The sequence below is a fragment of the Leuresthes tenuis genome, unplaced genomic scaffold (assembly GCF_036924035.1).
Source record: "Leuresthes tenuis unplaced genomic scaffold, fLeuTen1.0.hap1 SCAF_5, whole genome shotgun sequence".
Taxonomy (NCBI): domain Eukaryota; kingdom Metazoa; phylum Chordata; class Actinopteri; order Atheriniformes; family Atherinopsidae; genus Leuresthes; species Leuresthes tenuis.
The window spans coordinates 9,639,604-9,661,104 of record NW_027325359.1 but is presented as its reverse complement, the minus strand read 5'-3'; the positions used below and the strand labels follow the sequence as shown (position 1 = coordinate 9,661,104).

At 41.9% G+C, this 21,501-nt stretch overlaps 1 protein-coding gene across 4 annotated transcripts in view; it reads right to left on the bottom strand.

The window, feature by feature from the left end:
- The window catches only part of scaper (S-phase cyclin A-associated protein in the ER), a 55,868-nt gene that overhangs the window by 9,419 nt on the left and 24,948 nt on the right, over positions 1 to 21,501 (bottom strand). For all 4 annotated transcript variants that reach the window (XM_072385837.1, XM_072385839.1, XM_072385838.1 and 1 more), the window contains 6 exons: positions 21,076 to 21,141; positions 20,695 to 20,821; positions 14,125 to 14,240; positions 7,557 to 7,680; positions 4,583 to 4,812; positions 1,757 to 1,912 (listed from right to left, as the gene is read on the bottom strand). In XM_072385837.1, coding sequence (XP_072241938.1) covers positions 1,757 to 1,912; positions 4,583 to 4,812; positions 7,557 to 7,680; positions 14,125 to 14,240; positions 20,695 to 20,821; positions 21,076 to 21,141 — 819 coding nt within the window. The remainder of the gene's footprint in view (positions 1 to 1,756; positions 1,913 to 4,582; positions 4,813 to 7,556; positions 7,681 to 14,124; positions 14,241 to 20,694; positions 20,822 to 21,075; positions 21,142 to 21,501) is intronic.

The following is a 21,501-nucleotide window of genomic DNA, read 5'->3' as shown; positions in this document are numbered from 1 at the left end:
ACAAATAACAGTCTTTTCCAAGACAGCTTCTAACTTCCACCAGACTGAAGCTCGGTGAGGACTTGTCGATGTGAAGGATCGGCCTGTTAGCTCCACCGTCTTACCTCGCTTAACTGACTGCTGAAAGTGCAGGAGCTCCAAGTTTGAAGTGTGTTGCATATTAACATACTGGAATATATCTGCTCTGGAGTTCATCTTTTGCCCTGAAGAGTGAACTGTGCAGCTGATGTCCCTGGCTTATTAATAAATAACCAATGCATTTGTATTTGGGCTTAATAAGTGCAATTAACTGTCTGCCAGATTAGTTGAGGAACAGGACGTCTAAGATTCAAGATCAGGTTTTCCTCTCCCACTCCCCAAACAGTAAACACAGTAATGCCATGACATGGAGCTCTTGACAGTAATTTCACGCTGGTAGCTTGTCTAGTTACCTGACAGGGTGTTGAGAGCTCTAGTTCTTTTATTCAAAGCCTGTCAAAGGGGATTCAAAGTGATATCCCCTTCTGACAAGATGCCACCCTGTTGGTAAAAGGGATTGGCAACACTGGAGAAAAAGCTGCCAGGAAGGAGAAGCTAAAGTTAATTCATGAATTTACGTTTTCACACTTATACGAAATATACACATTTAAACGGTGAATCCAACTAGAGAAAATTAGCATCATATCACTGTTCAATGAGAAAAATAAATGGCGTAATTACCCTGCAGTTATCTAGGATTGTCAGAGGCAACGCAGACTCTGGTGAAAAGACTCTTAGCTAATGCAGACAGACAATTTAAGACTACTGCAGCAGCCATCTATGATTTGCAGCCATGAAGAGTGGAGGGTGTGTGACCTCGAGAGGGAACCTACAGTGCATGCTGATACTTGATGTTAGCCAACAGGCTTTGTGTGAAATATGCTGCTAGGCAGGAACACTGCCTACTAATGCCATTATAATCCCCTGACACAGCAACTGGCATGGTCCAAATATTCTTCTGACCCATTGAGCGTTCTTATATATGAAAGACAAAGAGTCTTAGCAGAACAGAGCTCTCTGGATACCGCACCGTTAATAATGTCATTGAAAACTACCTTTACTCATGCAAAAAAATGTTCTAGTTGTGCATTAGATCCACTGCAGTGTGAAGCAACGGGTCATTGTTTCCGCATCAACTTAGAAGGTGAAACAACCAACACTGAAAATGGTAAATCTGTTATAGGCAGACGGCTCGGTAGATTCTGTAGAAAAAACCCAAATGCATAACAGTTATTTCATTTAAAAAAATGCATGGCGTAGAAAAGAAAAGCTGGCTCTTTTGATAGGCGTGTGTAGTGTTTCTTTTCCTTTGAAGTTAGGAATTGTGAAGCTGATGTCCCTTGGTGTGACTGTGTGCTTAGCCTCTGTCAGCGGTGCCACTGAACCTCTCTGAGTGGAGGTCACCGTAGCACACGTGGGTGGGCTCCCCCTACGCTGTAGGCTGGGGTTTATGGTGAGTGACAGAGCGCTGGGTCAAGTAGATGCCTATCTCTATCTGTAGTAACCACAGCTTACCCAGCTCGCTGGCTGGAGTAAATGACCTGCTGGCTGATTGTGGAGGAGCCATACTCTTTGTTTGAGTAACCATAAGCTCACCTTTATGGTGCTTCTGACAGTAAAGTACCAATGGTGACTCAGTCTCTGTCATTACCGGCACAGAGAGAGGTATGCATGTTTGTCAGAGGAAGATCAAGAGATCACAGAGCTGTTTAAGGTGCATAATAAGTGACAGGCTCACCGTCCGGTTATGACAAAGCACAGCTTGCACATGCTGTGCAGCAGAGCCGAGGCTTGCTGGAGGAAAGCAGACATCTTCGGGTGCTCGTCTACGGGACTTTGGATTGACAAAAAGCAGCCATACAGCTTGTCAATCAAACCCATGTTTACCACATAGCTGGAAAGGACAGACAAGAAGAGGGAAAAAAACATTACATGGTTTATTGCATTTGAGCCTAAAACAGGTTTTTTTTTTCTTTGTAAAAGGCTCATCTCGCATGACCAAACAAAGGCCTTCACTGTGCATACTCCCACAGCACTGCAGCTGAAAGCCAATACCTCAACTAAGCCCTCCACCCCCTGCTATTACTGTGATATCTTCAATTTGTCTTTGCCAATGACAGGACTCATGATCATGTTCCCTGCACTCTTTCAGCCACAAATCACTCCTAATAGTGTCATTAGAGGGCTGTTGTGGCCCCTGTGCCAGCCCAGCTCCGGGCCCTTGTCTTCTGACCTGGGGCTAGTCTTGTAGAAGCTTCTGGTATGTGGAGACCTTTAAGCATCGGCAGCTTATGAAAAATCTAGGGAGCACTTCAGCTGCCAGTCAAGGCTTTCAAGTCCCAGTTGTCCCAATGAAGTTGCTTTTTTCATTTCATTGCGGTTTTAGCTATCCGATTCTTTTGTGTGTGTGAAAACTGTTGCTCACTGGTATCCTCTTAAAAAAGATAATTATAACTGTTCACAACCTTCACTGCAGATCATCTGACATTATCAGCCAAGTCCCATTTTAGGACTTCCTCCTCCTCCACAGCTTTACTTGGACTGAGCTTCCATCACAAATGTCACTTTATAGAAACAGAGATACCTGCATCCTACAGCCAAACTAAAGACCAGTTGAAGCTCTTGTTACACCTTTTCAAGCAAAGTAGCTCCAGTGCCGGTTCAGGGCTGGTGCTAAAGCTAGTTAAAGGTCGGTTCTATAAAACATCGCTTCCAAGCCATGTTGGAACCTCCCTTCTAGTTTATACTGAATTTCTGGAGAGGACCACAGCAGAGGAAGACAGCTCATCTTCACCGATTACAGTCGCTGTCTTAATATCTCCAATCTAGTTTGTGAAATGCAGTTTTAAATAACAGTGGGCATTTGTGTACTCTCTTTGCAATGATGATCAGTGTTTCCAAACACTAATCATCTCGAGCGGGATTTATAAAAGGCAGATGGCAAGATTGAAACACTCAACTATGCTAGTACAGGTACAGGTAGCTGGTTTACAACTTGTATTCAGTGGATAATAGCAATGAATGCAGCTCTATGTAGCACATTGGGTGCTGTTAACAAACACAAATGGCAGTATTAACACATGAAACAGAAGAAAAATGAGAGTAGCACTGAGCTTATGTTCTTCCACTGCTACTTTGGCTTCGGAACCACTTTGAAGCTCTGTTCTTGTTATTGTTCCCTCCTGAATTAAAGTCTAGGCGATCACAACATTTTAGTTGGGCTGTTTGGTCTCCATAACCCCACCCTCTCCCCACCCAAGGAGCTGGTACTATCATAGTACCAGCTCCTTGCTACTGTAGCCAGTGCTTTGGCAGTCGAAAAAGAAAAGATCCGTTTCCAAGCATGAACCAGCACTGGAAGCACTTTGGTGGAAAACTCATCCACATGTAGGGCTCGTAGAGTGGCCATTACATAAGATTTGTGGACTCCTGTGGCACTAATATGTAACACATTTACAATAATGAGGTGGTGCACTCGCACACTCATAAACGATGCAGCTTTTAATACAGAAAACAGTTCTCAACTTATCTGACTGCTTGCACATAACAAAAACGCTGGTGTGGCTCTGCCGTTATGTGAGGATGTAAAATACTGAGAGGCATCTTTAGATGACTCATCAATAAAAAGTGAATCACAATCTAATTGAATTTTAATGCCAGATGCACATGTCTTCCATTGGCGTCTCACCATATGGTCGCAAACTGAAAACACAACAAGAATGGGGGACTGAAAGCACTGAGAAGCAAAGTGAGAAACTGGCAACGAGCACAAAGCAAATGGTCATCTTCTCTCCAAGTGATATATAGCTTGGTATAATGGATGAGAGTTGCAAAAGCTCTGTTTTCATCTTTTGTCCTTGCTCACAAATACATTAAAGGACAGTAAATGTAAATCTTGGGCCCGTACTTAGGATTATCAGTCTGACGACACAATTTTTCTCAGGCACACCCCCTTGTCTTTGGGGTTACGACTGGGTCAGTGGATGAGATTGGTGGGCCTGTGCAGCTGCTCTGTCCAGATGAATCATGGCTTGTGGGAGGGATGGTGGAAAGACTACACTAGTCCAACGAGGTTCATGGTGCTGGGCCTGCCTTTCCTCACGGTCTACATTTCTCCATCACAGCCCCAACTCCTACCACCCAGATCTACATGGCTAGCATAAACCCCAGGTTCAAGGGGACCTTTCAAAGCTTTGGAAGTGATTCTTGTTTATGCTACCTTGTGAACCTCCCCAAGAAACTGATTTTACTTAAAATGTGGTTCTGAATATGTGGAAAAAGTACAAGCTGGACAGATGCCAGAGAACACCTCATTCTCACACTACTCCCATTCTAACAAGACACCACTTGGACCATTTCCAAGAGATCTGACATTTTGTCAGCCTATTCTTAACACATGGCATGCTCTACAGGAAATCTGAGGTTGAACCAACTCTCAACCCGGTGAAGAGGAGTAGAGGAGGGATGTACTAAAAGAGGTAAAAAGGTTGGGAGATGAGAAAAAGAGGTGCCGTGTAGGAGTATGAGAGGCAGCATGAGAGTTGTAGCACTGGAGGAGAAATACCTGATTAAATCTTGTGCACGAGTGTTGAAGGAGTCTGATGCGGAGCTCTTGACCTTGGTATCTGGGGAGGAAATCCATGCGTTTTCGCCTTGCCCTGAATCAGAGATGTGCGGCCAGAGAGACTCCAAGATGGTAGCAATGGTCTGAAGCAGACCCGTTGTCAAACCCTCAAAGACTTGTTTGTTCACACTGCGTCCAAATATGGATTTGTCGTCATCAGGGACATATAGCTGTTAGAAAAGTAACAAAACAAACAAAAAAAAAAAAAATACAATTAACGATTAATTATCAATTCATACAATCAAGACAGTACTGTGAACTGGAGTAAGACCACTGAACTAATAACTGCTCATAAACAGACCTCAATTCAGAGGGAATGCAGCAGAAGTCTATGCATTAGATGTTCAGAGGCATAAACTAAACACTGGACAACTTTTGCTTTAGTAGGAACTTGAAAAGTAATATAATTAAATGCAAAATCTCATTTGAAATGCCTTGTTTTTAGAGAAAAATGCTTTTACGGCTTTGCCAGTAAATTAACACAGTTTAAAGCTTTTATTACTCACAAGCTTTAGGCAACAAATTAGTAAATAACACTATTGCATTAGCTACAATAATGGCATATAGTGGCTGTTTAAAACATTTCCTCAGCCACACAAAGCTGGTGTAAACAAATAAAGATGTTATCTAGACCAGCTACATCCTGACAGGTCGGACGCACCATAAAAAAAAAAAGCTTTTGAGAGAAAGCTCATTACATGTATGACCGACATTCTTCTTATTTGTATTTTGAACTTTGTGAAACGATGAGCAGAGGCCCACATTTTGAAATATAGTGCCTCTGTTCTGTGTGAAAGCTTGAAAAGGTGAAACACTGCCGTTCGGTCTAATAGTTGGGGTGAATGCTGACAGCATAGGTAAATCCACCGACATTCTCCACAAATCTAATTAAATGGAGGGCATGCTCATATGGCAGTCCAACCCCCACCGCTGCAGTCTATTGCTCACCCACACGAATACCACAACGCGAGCACGCACGCGTACACGTGCATGTCTATAAATAGGATAACAGAAGCAAAGCCGTGTTAAAATCCCAACTAGTAAACTACATCAGAACTCACCATAAAGACCAGGGTAGAGGCATGAGAAATAGTTGAGCTTAATTCTTAAATTGCACTGAATACAAGGAGAAGAGTTAGTTCATCTCTTGCAGTGCTGCTGGATATGTCCGTCAGCAGAGCAGCTGCTGGGATATGTTTTATATAAACTGGAGCAAACAGGCTAACCTCTCCCTCTGTGCCCTAAGGAAATATGACTGCTTTGGATTGGAACTCAACTGAAGAAGGAAGCCCCAGTAGAGTTCATGTATGCGCCACAACCCTGTGCCTGTGCCTTGTCCCGTCTGTGTTGTAAGTGTAGGCAGCCCCAGTGAGCCGCCACTGTTGGATGTTTGGAGTGAGCTGATGTTTACAGTCCTACTAACAGAGTGCTGAAGGATATGGGCTGACATGTCGCCCCAATGCAGCCTGCCTGACTGACTGTGCTCTCACATTCCCTCTGTCAGGAGGCATCTGCGAAGAGGTTGGGCAACGTTTTGTGACTCGCTAGTTTGTGTCTTGCTCTGTCTTACATTAACACTATGGCGGTACCGGATACCAGCGAAAAGGCAATGCTTTTTCTTTGGTCAAATCAGTGTAAATCGACTGATAAATACAAAGAAAACAATGAACTGTGAGCAAAAGGACTACATTAATATGAGAATGAGGTTGAGGAAATGCTTGTACCATCGCACCATGAATCGATTGAGCTTTTCATTTAAAATTCACAGTACTTTATACAAATTGCATCGTTTACAACCTCATTTCCTAAAAAGTCCATTCATTTAAAACCTTTTTTTTTTTGTTTGTTTTTTTGTTCAGCGCCAAACAGTATTCACCTGAAATTTGTTTGGTCTTTCTGGTCCACGAGCCCATGTTGCAATTACAACCAAAGAATCGTGTCTGTTTTCAATGCAGTGCTGCCCGAGGGCCTGAAGATCACTACTCAATTTGGTTTTCAGCCTCATTCCTTTGCTCACAGAGATTTCTTTGGATTCTCCAAACCTAATGATAATATGGACCAGAGATGATGAAATCCCCGCATTCTTTGAAATTTTACTTTGACAATTAGCCCGCACATTTTTTTCGGAGAGTTCTGAAGCCCTCCCTGCCTTTATTTTTGACAGAGTGAAAAGCCTTTTTAAGCCCAAGTTAAATCAACTTGTCTTATGAGTTTTTGCCTGTCCCTAAATTCTTTTAACACGATTTTGGCACCAAATGCAAAATAACAATATTCTTCCAAAGAAGAAGAAGAAGAAGAAGAAGAAAAATGCTAATCAAAATCGAAGTCTGTCTTATTGAAAAAACATGGCTTCAGCCTTTACTGAGCTAAATAGCAGAGGGACCACCCAATTTGTTATCAGCGCACAGTTTAAAAGCCAGCATCAGCGGTTGTGTGGTGCATTAGTGCACGTGACACGGTTAACACACACTGCTCATTTGTGAAATCGCCCTTCATGTTGACACAATTTTTCAGGGTTTCTGAGCAACATCCCAGGCTACACCTGTTTCAGGCAGAGCGTTACTAATTTCAGCAAGATAAAGCAGAAGCACAACGTGTACAAATAACAGTAGGTCTCTGTGGTTAAAAAAAAGTAGCCCAAAAAAAATGTAATATATGTGTTAGCGGAAGAGGAGACGCAACACTGACATTCCACCATCCCAATATTTTCAAAAATGTGTCACTGGGAAACAAAAAAGAGCAAAAATGAGCATACATATTATCATTTTCAATAACATGTTTTTCTTGAATTTTCTGTAAAAATGATGAAATTATTTGCACATCAGTGCATTTTGTTGTTATTTACATTCAAACCTTAACATGGGGTGAAACGGTCTGCAGATACTGTTGATGCGCTGGGGGCTCGATGACTTACTGTCAGCTGGTGCAGCAGCAGGTCCATGAGCAGGACGATCTTGTTGCTAAACAGCACGTAGGAGCAGTTGAATGCACAGCAGGAACATGCCAGATAATAGATGTCTACAGCAGCACAGAGAGACCTAACATAGAAAGACAGACCGTTATTAATCACAGGTTTAAAATAAAACAAACCTCAGGGCACACACACACAACGATTCTCCTCTTTCAGTTCCTTCAAGAAACACTACCACTGGGATGCAAATGTGACCTGGGCACTGACAAGACTATCTGCAGGCATCAGGAAACCAAACACACTCCTCTCTATTTGTGGTTCCTTAAGGGTGCAGTTTGTCTTCACAAGTCAACAGTATATCTCACTGACAGCACAAGGAAGGAAGCCGATTTGAGGAATAAAACACTCGTATCAGCTACTTAATGTGGAGACTCCCCTCCAAAGCCACCTTCAGAGGTGCTGAGTGCAATCTCAGTCCCATCTTGGCAGAGATGGTGAAACATTTACACTGGAGAGATAAAATGAATTTCCCCTAGCAGCTCCTCACAGCAGTCAGGCAGCCCCCAGGCAGCAGCCAGCGCTGCGCCAGTCGGCGTGCCTCTGTATTTCGTCTGCTCTAAAACAAGCCCCAGAGAAGATTGATGCTTCAGATAACTGACCAATCATTCTGCTGTGACTGCTACTCCCCCTCACCCCGTTTCATCAGTTAATATTTTCTGACAACTGTATATTTTAGCCATTGGAGGAATAGCGTGTCCTATCTGCTCTCTGGAAGAATGGAATCCCCCTCTCCAGTGCCTAAAGTAGGCCATGTTTACTCCAACTGGTAAACATTTTGATATCTACCGAACCTTCACATCTGCTGTGCGTTTTTAGTCTAACCACGTTGGCATAGTGGAGGAAAATACATTAGGTAAGGGTTAACCAAAGTCAGTCCCCATTTTTTTGCTTTGCCTTTCTAACAGGCAGATCAGTCATATTGGAATATCATTATTGACATGTCAATGTAAAGCTGTCAGATGAGGAATTTGGTGCTAATGTGAGGCACGCAACATTTTTAATGATCGGCAAAAGTTTAAAGCATACATGAAAGCTCGATTCAGTACGACTGGAAAAAAAAAAAAAAGAAAACACATAAAGAGCCTAAAAGAAATATATCACAATAAAAATGTTCCAGTCAGTCCTGTAAGACAGATATATAGACAAACAACTGCTTCAGAACAGGCAGATAAAGCTCATAATGGTAACAGTTTCTTCTTCTAAGAAAAAACAAAACAAAACAAAACTTAAATTTAAGGGAATGGGAATTTTCTTTCATCTGTAATATTTATGAGGCCATAAATAAAGGTCTCATCAACCTTGCTGTTAATTAACATGTGAAATATGCTGTTTAGGCTACATGCCGCATCAAACGTTTCACTTTTCCAGGCCATCCTTTAATTGTTGTGATTAATAAAAACCTTCATGTTGTTTGACTCCTGCCAAAGAGGAGGTTGAAATGCCCTGAAAAACATAATCTTTCTATGTAAGAAAGCTCATAAATGACAGAGAAGTAAAGACATCATAATTTACTGTCACACCATCGTATCCTTCTGCTTTCTGTCCGTGACAGCTCCTACTTGACAGCTTTATTATGAAAGACAATTTGATTCACAGAGGTAAAGGAACTCTTACCTGTTGTTCTGCTGGTCGACTTTATGAATACAGTTTGTTCATGTTTAGCATATGGTGCAATGACCCTTGACACTGTTCTCTTCCTTTCATACTATTCTGGTGTATTTAAGTGTAGGCATACACACTGTGTTCTTGTTGGCTGCTGCAAAAGTACTTTCCAATTTTTTTCCTCTCTACAATTTGGAGTTCCAGCCCTGCGACTGACTTGCTTCTTCTCCAGGATGTACCCGACTCCTCCCACCTCTCATCCAGTGTAAGCTACGGCGTGGGCACAGCGGCACCATTTCAAATTCTGCTCAATTTGATTTATAGAACAGAAAGAAAAAGCACTTAAAAAATTAAAAGTAATTTCAACCATCCTTAATAAAAACAGGGAAAAACAATTTTAAAAATTAATTCTTAGCATAGCTCCATTTTTTTCTCCCTTACTTGACTAGCTTGTCCTAATTAAATCACTGGACGTCTAGAAAGACAGATCGGGCTCTCAGCTCATATGTAATGAGCGTGCGATTGCTTTGTAACACGGCTAATCGGGCTTGTCTTTGGTCATCTCTGAACAAATGAGGAGGCTGTCAAAGGCATGTCTGAGTTATGCCCTTACACCAACTTGTACAATGAACCATCACAGTGATCTGTCTTTGGTTTCCTCCCACCTAATTGAGCTTGATGAGCATGACACCTGATAGCACAACCCCTCTGAGAATCTCACTATCTAAAGGCCCCTCAATGACAGCTCCAGTCAAAGATTTTAAAGGAACAATTTGGTAAAGTGCCACACCACCCTTTCTCATGTTGCACAAAAACTTTGTGGGGACTTATGTGTGCCAGTCTATCTAAGCAGGCCGCATTCCTCCGCCAACACCGCTATTGGTTTCTCATTTCAGAAAGTTGTTCCCAAAAATCACTATAACCACTATCTGGCTCAACTCACCTCAAGTAGGATGACCTTTAGCACAACTATGTCACAAAGAACAGAGGCCATAAACTACCGTCACAAGTTTTGAAAAAATGAGCTTGCCAGAAGGATTGAATGCTGATCTCAGGAGACTGAGAAAGATCATAATTATTAACCAATGTAATGTGCTCTCCAATACCAACAGGGCATGTCTTTGTGCCTATAAATATCTACAAGTAAACACAATGAAGGCATGAGGTTAAGGATTGGAGCACACCTGATCCTGTCTAACCCCCCCGCAGCCCTCAGTGGCTATGCCCCGATAGCTCAAAGGCCTACACATGATGAAGTGGAAGTTTGTGGGATGGGGGGAGCAAAACTGACCTCTGAATCTAAAATCGTAATGTTCAAAAAGAAGTGAATGAATTGTCTGTACAGTACCTAAAAAAAAAAACATTCACTGGACTTAAGTGGCTGTTTAACCCTCTGGAATAAATCAGAAGTAAAAACCATAAACAACATTTGCGCAGCACTGATATGCATGTTTATGGCCTGTGTCAGTCTTTCACCCCAGTCCATTTATTAAGGTAAATGGCCAGCTCTCTGTTCGGCTGACAACAGGACAACAAGCATGTAAAAGGCTCTTTATGCTTTTTGTCACTGCCCTGAGTTATCAACCCGAAGATCTGTGCTCCTCAACCCGAGTCTCACATTCCTCGGCCTTTTCTGTGTGTTTCCTATGTGTGCAGTCAAGCCTGACGGGAGCAGCGCTGAAGAAATCTGACCAACTTCCAGATCAGGTTGAGCCCCCACCTCTTAAACAGGGGAAGAAAAAGAATCCTAAGCCAAAATAAAAGGTGAGGAGCAAATCCATTTCCTTGTGCTGTCAAACAATCCCTTCATTCAGTGCTATCTAAATGACATTTAATTTGATTCTGCTGTTGATCTCCCCGATACCCTGAGTGCTTCCAAGACATCTACTCTGGCTGTTGTGCCACACTGGCCAGGTATGAAGGAGGAGAAATCTGATGAGCCGTCACACGGCACCATTCACATGAGTGTGCACACAAACACACACACACTCACAAATGGTGGAAAACATCCTGAAATAAAACCACAGGTAGCTGTGTCTGATTTCACAGGATGCACCAGGTCATGTGAGACAGCGGGGGAAATACAAATTGGGTTGACAAGCATGTATCACACCCCTGTCTGACTTTTGGTAGAAACAATGAAACCTGTCAATGTATGACCAAAACATCTGAATAGAAACTTTAAAACCTTCTGTGAGACCAAAGTCAGTCTTTTCTGTGCTTCTTCTCTCCAGTGATCCCTTCAGAGGATGGAAAGACTCAACATTTAAAGTCCAAAAATGGCCCTGTGTAGCGTTCCATCAGTGACATCAATCAAAAAAAAAAAACAAGATGAAGAAGAAGAAGAAGAAAAACACTTCTGCCTTGATTTATTTGTTCCCGTTTCAAACTGCTTGAAACAAAATCACCTTGACAAAGAAAATGGATAATAATGATAAAGATATAAGGCTCATATGATGTGTAAAATTCTACATTCAACTGTAATAGTTTCAATGTAATACCTTACTGTAAATACAGCGAGACTTCAACACCACTAGTAGCATATGCCATAATAAAGAAGGACAGGTTGAAATGCATACATTTATATATTAATTGCAGTCCAATCAGCGATTGAAATTCATCAGTTTCTCAGGCTTCAGAAGTATAAAACACGATTCCTGTTTTTGCATTGTTAACCGAATAAAACAAAGAGAACATCTCATTAGGCTTGGAAGAGCTTGTAGAGCAAATGAAGCACTTTTGAACCTGTAGCCGCACTAAATAATGTCAAAAGGTACAGCGATGTTAAATGACCCGAGCGACCATGAACATGATTTACCAAAACATCTGAATAGAATGCAAAATAATCAACATAATGCAAATTGAGCTCAGTAATAAAATTACTGAACCGTTAATTAATACAGTTGTTCATGTCAACATTTGGGACGTTCTTGTGCCTTTTGCAGGATATCATCTCTCCAGCTGAAGTTAATGACGGCAGCTGCATAAACCCTGATCTAGACACTCAAGTGACCACAGGGTTACACCAGAACATTAGCGGAGCCTCGCAGAGGAATTAGCTCATTAATGTAATGGTAACAAGATGGAATCAGACTCCCCGGGGAGAGATATGGCAGGAGCATCTCGGCAGCTGCCTTTTCTTTTTTTTTTTGTGAATCACTCAGCTTATCTGGTGGGAGGAGGTGATCAATATGGCAGCATCACTGTAAACAGATAATGCAGCGCACTCTGGGGCTTGTGTCTGTATAGCAACCCATTAGGCCACACAGCAATCCAGATGACAGATAGTGATAAGCAGACAGCCGGGCAGCGTCCTTGTGTTGCATCTTGTCATGAGCTGCACTGACCCGACGGGCACAGGAACACAACGACCTGTCCTGCTTTTTACAGTAAGGGGCCAAATGAGATTGAGATTTGATTGAGAAAAGTTGTGACTATTCAAATCTATGCAAGGACTAATTGGCTGTTCAAAAAAAAATAAAGGATAAGCCTGTTGTGTAGAGATCATGTGGTTGGGACATGGGCCTATGTGAACTTAGCAGAAGTTCAAGGGATGAGCAGTATCAGCGAGACAGATCAAACAGACGGGAAAGCCAGTGACTGAAGCTCTGAGCTATCACAGCCCTGTAATCAAAATCAGCCGATTTCGGAGTTTGCTTAAACCGCAAGCAAAAAACAGAAAAATGTGGACCGAATCTTCACTGCACTACGGAAAGGAGATGTCTTAACACCAAAGAGCTATTGAGAGAACTGAACATGCACGGAGGTGCGCACACGCTCTGCAAATACACTCTTTGTGCTGTAAAAAAAAAAGTCTCTCCGTTTAAGACGATATTTCTTCAAATATAGAAGTCTGCTTGAAATTTCCTCAGATTGCAATGACTGAGAAAGAGAGACTACAAAAAAAAGAAAAGAAAAATCAATACACATGCAATGCCCTTTAAAAGCCTTATAAATATAAGAAGCATTTGTCCATTAGCAGAGACTCAGAGACCAGTAAATGCTAATGAATGGGAGCGCAAGGCCATTCGAGTCCATTACAGAGTCCCACTTGTGAGTACAGCAGCCCCCTCGGAGGTTATCTACTGGCAGGCCATGCAAACGATAGACCCACAACTCAAAAATACTCTGTACTCTAAATGATAAATGGGACACATATGCTTTTTGTGTTTCCAGAGAAAAGAACGAACACAAATTGATTACAGAAATGGAAATGTTTGCCATTCCTTGAAGGGTAGTGCTGTTATACATTAATACATTTTCAGAGTATTTATTGAGATGAATCAACTATAAACAGTGATAAAGGAGTTCAGTGGAGATTAACTCACTGCCTTTATGCTATTGCAAGAACAATCACAAAGAGGAAATGAAGTGGTGCCGTCAATGGGGTCAATGAAAGGATACAGTCAGAGAAGCCATTGGAAACAAGAACTGCATAGAGTTGGCAAACTTTAAACTTTATGGACCCCTCAAAGGTGTATTTGTGTATTTCGGGCAATTAGGACAAAAAAAAAAAAAACATTTAATGTGGGCTCATCAAGCATATTCATAGAAATTCCCTGAGGGAAAACATTTAAGAGACTGAAAAATCCCAGTGTACCTTTCCTAACATGGACAATTAACCTAAATTTAGACTTACCTACTCAACAGCATCAGACTTAATCAGTGCTGATGACTCCACAGGTCTTAACAACCTGTGGTCAGCTTTTCCAAAAATCTAACAGAAACACAGGCTAAAGAGACAGCTCACCCTGCTGGTCGAATCCTGCCCAGCTGATCAACTCAAATTGTGTTGCTGAATAGCAGAAAAACACTCTGGAAACAGAGAACCTCTTTGAAATGGTTCCTGTAACCATCTATCGAATGTAAATAAAGAAGCTGAATATTTCATTGAGCCGACGATACTCACTTGAGAGGAATACGGGGGACTGCAGTGGGAGTGGAAGCAGCAGCGATGACCTGCAAAATTTGTTCCAACGCAGACAGGCCACCTCCCACTTGGAAGGCCACTTGGTCCGCATTGTTCTGTTGAGGCAAGCACACAGAGACAGAATCAGAGGTACAGTCAGGGGACAGCGAGCAGCCGGTGGACAGGGGATTACACGGCTCTCACCAGAGAGGGAACCTTTCTCTCTTCAACGGAGGGCGAGGGATTGAAATCTGAAACAAAGCGATCCCCAAAGTATTCCTGTTTAATCTCAAAAGTGCACAGCCTGACTCCACCCCACAACATTCAAGTTTCGGTTTAAGGCAAATGGTCTGCAGGCTCCAGTTACGGCGGCAGCAGGGTGGTCTCAATGGATGACAACAGAACCAGTGAAACTGAGAAAATGCCACTACGACGATGTAAGAGCAGAGCGAATTGAGAACGTCAAAATCAAGACACACACTCCGACAGCAAAGCACGCTGAAACACTTTTTGATTGTAAAACAGACCTTATTTTATTGCATCGTAAAATACGATGCACCAAATTTTGGAAAAATCTACAATCATGATATCTTATCTAAGGTGTGAGCATCCACAGGGATTAAATTTTGTTCTGTGCTGACATGAGTCACACAGTTAGAAAGGAGGCTTATCGCACACTTTGGATCTGAAGAAAAACTGATTCTGGTGGCAAAATTAGCTGCTTCAACATGATTTGAACTGACATTTTATTTTAATCAATAGTTAGTAGATTAAGGTTTGCATATATAAAGATAAAACAGGGGGCAACAGTGACTTTAGAAATATTATTGACAATGATCTGCAACAAACAGAAGATTCGATGCTTTCATACCAGCAGCTTGGCACTATGTTTTAGAGTGTAAAGGTAATTAGAATCATCCCTCAGATCCAGAATCAAACTGCTTAATGTTGACTTTTGGACTGTATTCTATATCTAATATATAATTTCTAATTATTGCGATTGCTCCATTTTCTATAAACACATCTTCTTTTATTTAGTAATGGTGTACCAATTTAAATCTGTCAGACATCCGTGTTCCTATAGCCTTTGAGGACATGAAGATCAACACTTGGACATGAACAGAACTTTGGTTTCTGTAATGTTAGTTTAATTAACTTTGCCCATTACTTCGTTGAAGGACAAAAAAAATTATTTAAAAAAAAGAAAATGAAGAAAAATACATTCATTGCAAACACACTCCGAACGGATTGGTCCTGGCTTTGCGCGATGATGGAGTAATTGTCAGTTGGTCGGTGCTATTGCTACAGTGCGTTATACATCAACAAGTGAAAAAAAAAAAAAATCAGAGGCAAGCACTAGCGATCTGGCGTGTTTGTGCCTGGGTTAAAAAGGGGACAGGAACCAGCAGAGAGCTGCTGATGGAGGGCCACCCTCGCACAACTGCAGAGGGCTGTGTTACACTGCAGGTCACTCCTCTACATAATGAGGTTACAATCTCCTCGGTGCTGTGACAGCACTAAAATCCACCCACTTCACAGAGCTTTTGTTCCACAGATGGGAAGTTGCTAACAAGCCTGAACACATCGAGAGAGAAACGCTTTCCCAAATTACAGATAAGCTCTTCATCTGTCATTCATGCCCGCTGCTGAGGTAACGGCTCCGCAATTCCAGTGTTAGACTCTAAATGATTGTTCAGTGACTCTTCTGTGTGTCTGACACAAAAACTTTAAGCAGGCTAAAGACCTTTCGCCTTAAACATAATGAGAAATGTCTCAAAAACAGTCTCAAGAGTCAAAACAGTGTTTGCAAAAGACCTTATTGTGACCCCGTCTTCGTACATTGCCAGAAGTTTCCATGTCTAATCAATTAGGTCTCGATCACTGAGCCTGGCTTAACCCTACTCCTAACCCTCCCATCAACACACCTACCTAAAAGCTTCTCGGCTAAATGAGGAAAAAGAAGGGAAAAAAAAGGCAGCTCTTTCATAGCAGCTTATCACGTGGTATTAAAGGAGACAACTGGAACTTGCCCAGTCCTGATTGTCTCCTGCAACAACAGACTTTCTTACGTGTTCATTCCTTTTCTGCTCTGCTGACAGATTTATCTGTCGTGATGACGGAACAACGAGGGTTAAGAGAGTATTTTCAAACTAACTGACATATTAATTTACAGCGGCCTGTTTGAGACGCTCTCCAACAAGTATACTCAGCTGAAGGTTTGCTTTAACGACCTGCGGCATGCTAACGTTCATCTTCTTGGTGTGCAATGCAACTGACTTTCTTAGTAAAAATGAGCAAACATCTGGCGGCCTTTTCCTTTTAATAACTAACTGAAGTGATAGTGTACGTACACAGCAATCTGGATTAGTATACAAATATTCATGTTTATGTAAGATCAGTAAGGATTTGCGTGTGACTTTCCTGACACACAGCTAATAAAGATCCTTCATTCAGTGTTAGTGGTGTCTTTTAAAGACTCCCCCAACACTTTGGGAAATGCATTGATTTGTAGTCTTGCCAAAAGTTAGATAAGATTATCAGTTTCCTCCCTATGCATTCAGGATACCTTAGCTTACAGAGAGGAACCAATGGAAAATAAATAATTGCTCCCAGTCGCTTCAAACCGAGTCTTAAAACTTGGGCCATAAAGTAATGTTGCAACTTTTGTGCAGTTAATAAATTCCAAGAGGTTCTTGGAAGCTGAAAACAGGAGTATTATCCCCTTCGTGAGGATATTTATGGATGACTCTTTTCGAAAGAAAGAGAGGGGAAAACACCATGAGAGATGCATGCCTGTCGTAAGGTCGTGCCCAACAGTTCATGTTGAAAACTTCCTGGCAGTGAGTTGTCCGAACGATTGCCTAAATAGTAAAAGTCTAAATCTAACTTCTTTTGCTTTTGCCGATCTGACCGTCTTGTTGCAAAGACGCAACTTGGTGGCAGCTACGTTGATGCTTCATTACAACGGTACACAAACCAGTGGGTGAAAACATGTCCATCTTTTCAACACAGTTCGGGGATGCCACAGGCTTTAAACATAGCTAAAGACCAAGCACTGGATTTTGTGGGTTACTGAACAAACTGCAAAAAAAGATAGCTGCCTGTAACCTTTCTTCCCCTTTTCTAAGGCTAAATACATCTCGGATTTAATAAGGTTTCCCAAAAATAATGGAATGTTCTATTGAATCGTAAAATTTCTGTCTGGTACCAACCGAGAGGTCACAATGAAATTAGCTATCAGGATGTGAAACTAATTTCCCACAAAAAGAAAAAGAGGGGAGGGCTGAGGGCTGAGCATCAAGACCTTAGTGACAATTAGCTCTTGAATTATACAACAGGGGCAATCTTATCCAATTATTGTCCAGGGTGACTATTGTTACCCCAGCTGATGGATAGGCACAGGCAGCTGGTAATTCTCGCAACAGTGTCCACAGCCCAGCAGACCAGCCAAATTGCTCACTGTAGTCTCCTCCCACCAGACACTTTAATTAAAGCGGAGAGGAGGGCACAGTCTCAGTTATCCAGCCCCTCAAACAGATGGACAACAAATGGCAGAGTTCATTAAGGACAGACTGGGGGCTTCAAGTCAGTGAGTCACTCCTTTAAAGCCAAAATGCAAAAGGGCACAGACTAGTACAGCAGATGACCCTCTGCGCACATGAGTTTCATCATTATAAAGTGGGCCAATGCAGCTGTAAACCACAACAAGACTGCTACAGTAAACAAACTTCCCAGGATAAACTTCTCTGTATACACAACACGGCAGCACACTGCCTAATCATTTTCAATATTTACTCTGTGCTCACAAACCGTGTTTATTCTATCAAATTAAACGAGATTAATGAAAGGCCGGAGTAGCACGAGATCAAACCTGCCACCGAAACCACAGACAGCCTGTAGACATAACTAGCACACCAAGAGGATCAGAACCATTTCACTCTTCACTGGTCTTGTGGTAAGGAAATAAAAACGGGCCTGCTGGGAACAGATTACAGCTTATGACTAAAGCGCAGAACTTTTTCACGGCAGCCATTAAACATTGGGCAAACACAGGTGTTGCTAATCAAATAAAAATGAAGACATAATAAAATACATCCTTATTCTTGTTATGAATGACACCTGTGGTTAAAAAAAAAAGGAACGCCGTAAGCTGTGCACACGCTCGATTTAAAAGAAATACGTTAAAAACACAAAATATTTCCTGGCAAAACCTCGAGCTAAATTCAGATCTTTTGCTCATTTTGCTTAATGAAGGATTTTTATTACAGAAAATTAAAAACCAGCTAATTGTGTCGGTTAACACTTTTAAAATGACAAAAGTCAAACTATTCATCCAAATAGATATTACACGTGTAAAATGTTAGACATGTAAAACAAACGAAGAACATGGAGGAAAAAAAAACAAAACAAAACAAAAAAAAAACCCTTCAAACCACCTCTGTTGTTTTTTTTTAATGATTTACCACATAAAGTTTTCTTAAAGCCATGAATTAGAGAACTACTCTAAGTCAAGAGTATGCTTCTCATAATTAAAAAAAAAAAAGGGAAAAAAAGGATAAAAATACTTTGGCTCTGTTTGACATAGTTCTGACATTGCTGACATGGGCTTTTTCTGTCAATCTGCTGGAGGCCCGACCAAGAAACCCTGTTATCTTGCCTCTCTGCCCTTCACCTTCCCCCATGTCCCCTGACACAACACCCACTAGTCCTTCTAGTCAGCCAAGCCAGGCTCTGACAGCTACCAAATGAAAATGTAAATACAGTCTGCAGTCTTTGGCTTTCAGAGCGCCGTGTTCGTGAGTAGTTCTCTACCCGTCACACATGTTGCTCTTTTCTAGATCAGCTTTAGCTGGAAGCAGCGGTAAGCACTTGGACCATAAATACATACAAGTCCCTAATGATATGGCAAGTGTTCAGAGGAAAAAAAAAAAAAAAAGAGTCGCACACTGGGAGACGTTCTGGAAATTTACTTATCTCAATGACCAAAAGTGCAAGGAGTAAAAAAAGAAAAAGAGAATCAGGTTTGACACAAAACAAACCATTAGAGGCCACAGAGGGAGAAACGCACTCGAGTCAGAGACTAGACGTAGCAAAGGAGGAGGGAGGGGTGGGCCACAAACAGCAACGTAGGAGGGGAGGGTGCTGTCGAAGGAATTAGGAGAGAAAGTGGAGACAGAATCAGATATGTGGGAGAAAAACAAATCTCTAGGTGAGTCAATGACATGAGAGATGCTTGTTAGGTCAAACAATCTAAATGGCCCCGACTTGAAGTGACTCTGGGGCCAGAAAGCCATGCTGATGGAGACTCTATTTATTTGACTTTGTCAAGGGATTAGAGAAGGAAGTGGTCCCCAGGCTAGCTCACTGACCAGCCATAGTCTACACAACGTTGTGCTTCGAGTTGATATCTCTGTAAGAAGGTGGTGACATAGAACTTAAAAAAAAAAAAAAAGAACAAATAAAACAATAATCAGCCTTAAACCAAGCAAGAAAAAAAACAAAGCAAAAAGACCCAGTCATAGCCTTGATCTACCCCTTGCTTGCGACACCAGAGTTGAATAGAGCACATCTCCTGTGGCCCACTGACCTCTGACCTCCCACTGGGAGTGCGTGGAGCTGAGGGGAGGAGCCCTCGTGTAGTAACAGCTTGTGAGCTACTCACATCACGCTCGTCTCCTCCTCTTTCCTTACAGGACGCTGTGCCACCCACCTCCTTTGGCCCTTTCTTTGCCTCTCTGGGGAAATTTGGTAATGGCCTCTCCAGCCGTCCCCATCATTACTGTTGGGACACCATAATATCTCTATCCTCACGCCCAGAGGCATGCACAGTGGGCTGTTATGAGGGCTCAAACCACAACTTGGCATGAAATTTATGCCTTGTTACAGGAAGTGGGCTGTATATCCTCCTCATCATAAACACGGTGGCAGGTGTTTTAATTCCTCCCCCAGTTTTAAAATGATGCGAGTTTTTACAAAAAAACAAAAACTCATCACGCAATATAATTACATCTGACAATTCTATGCATATGTTCACAACTGTGCAGAAGTGTGTTCTTCAAGGAGAAATCTCTTTTCAAGTCCACTTCACTTGCCTTGGTAGAATAAGGTCTTTTTCCATCAATGTCATTTCATCTGGAAATTCAATTTACCATTGTCTAAAGTAGTGACATCTGAGTCGTGCGAGCCACATAGACACAAGACAATGCTTTGTCTCGTTCTCGGAAGCTCCTCTATTGGTAACATGTGGACAGTGAAAACATTGTTAATCTGGTCCTCATTAGCCAATAACCAAAGGCAAGTTGGTTTAGAGTAAGCGATACCCCCACGTTGGGATGGTGAGACTTAGCAAAAACACAGCTCATCATTAAAGAGACATGCCAGAGGAGCTGGCATGGCCTGACCGCTATGGCACTGTTCAGTCGAGAAGGAAGCGACAAAACTGAAATCTCCTTGAAAACTGGCAGCTTTTAACCACTGTAAATGACATATAAACATCTAAGAAAGAACATCCACACTTTTACATTCCATCTGTGTAATTCCATCTGTGTAATTCATTTTTTGCTTGTGTACCTGTTTCTCCAAGATGCGGGAGATCTCTCCCAGGGTTCTATCCAGACTCGACGCTTTATTGTTGGCCCACTGCCCGCTGTCTTGGCCCTGCAGCTGCTTCAGCAGGTCTTTCACCAAACGCTGCAACCTGAGCACCAAGGAGCCAAAAAGTTTTCAGAAATCCGCTCAAACAACTGTGAATAAAGCCTGTCAAATCTGAATATTTGTCAGTTTTCTGTCTGTCAGCGTTTTCAACAACTGATGAGCAGTAAATTATTCATACACTGCAATAAAACTATTATGGTTTCAGCCCTGTGATAGTGGTTAAAACGTTAGAGACGCAAAAGCAAAAGAAAAAAAAAAGTTTAAGTTCCAATTAGGAACAAAAGAAAGGATACTCACTTCGCCTTGTACGGGGAGTCGGGGACCTGAGTCTTTGCCTCCAATGATGTCTCATATTCCTTTGCCCTGCAGACAGAGAAGTCGAGGAAAGTATTTGAAACCCAGGAAAGAAAAAGTCTTTGGGCTGTCAGTAACGGAAGCAACGGATCAAAGCATAAAGAAAGTGAGAAAACAGCTCAAAGTGACTGTTTATTTGGCCCGTCAGCCATCACCACGTAACTTAGTGCAGAATAATCAGACACTGTGTCTTCAGGGACGCCTTCCATCAGCTCACATCACTAGAACTTCAGTCTATAAATTCTTTAACTCTTCATTTATTTATCTTTTACATTTGAAACAGCAGAGGATCAAGTTGTTCACTGCACTCAAATCAAACGAATCACAGAGAAGCAAGAAGCCAAACAACTATCATTGCATACTAAAAGG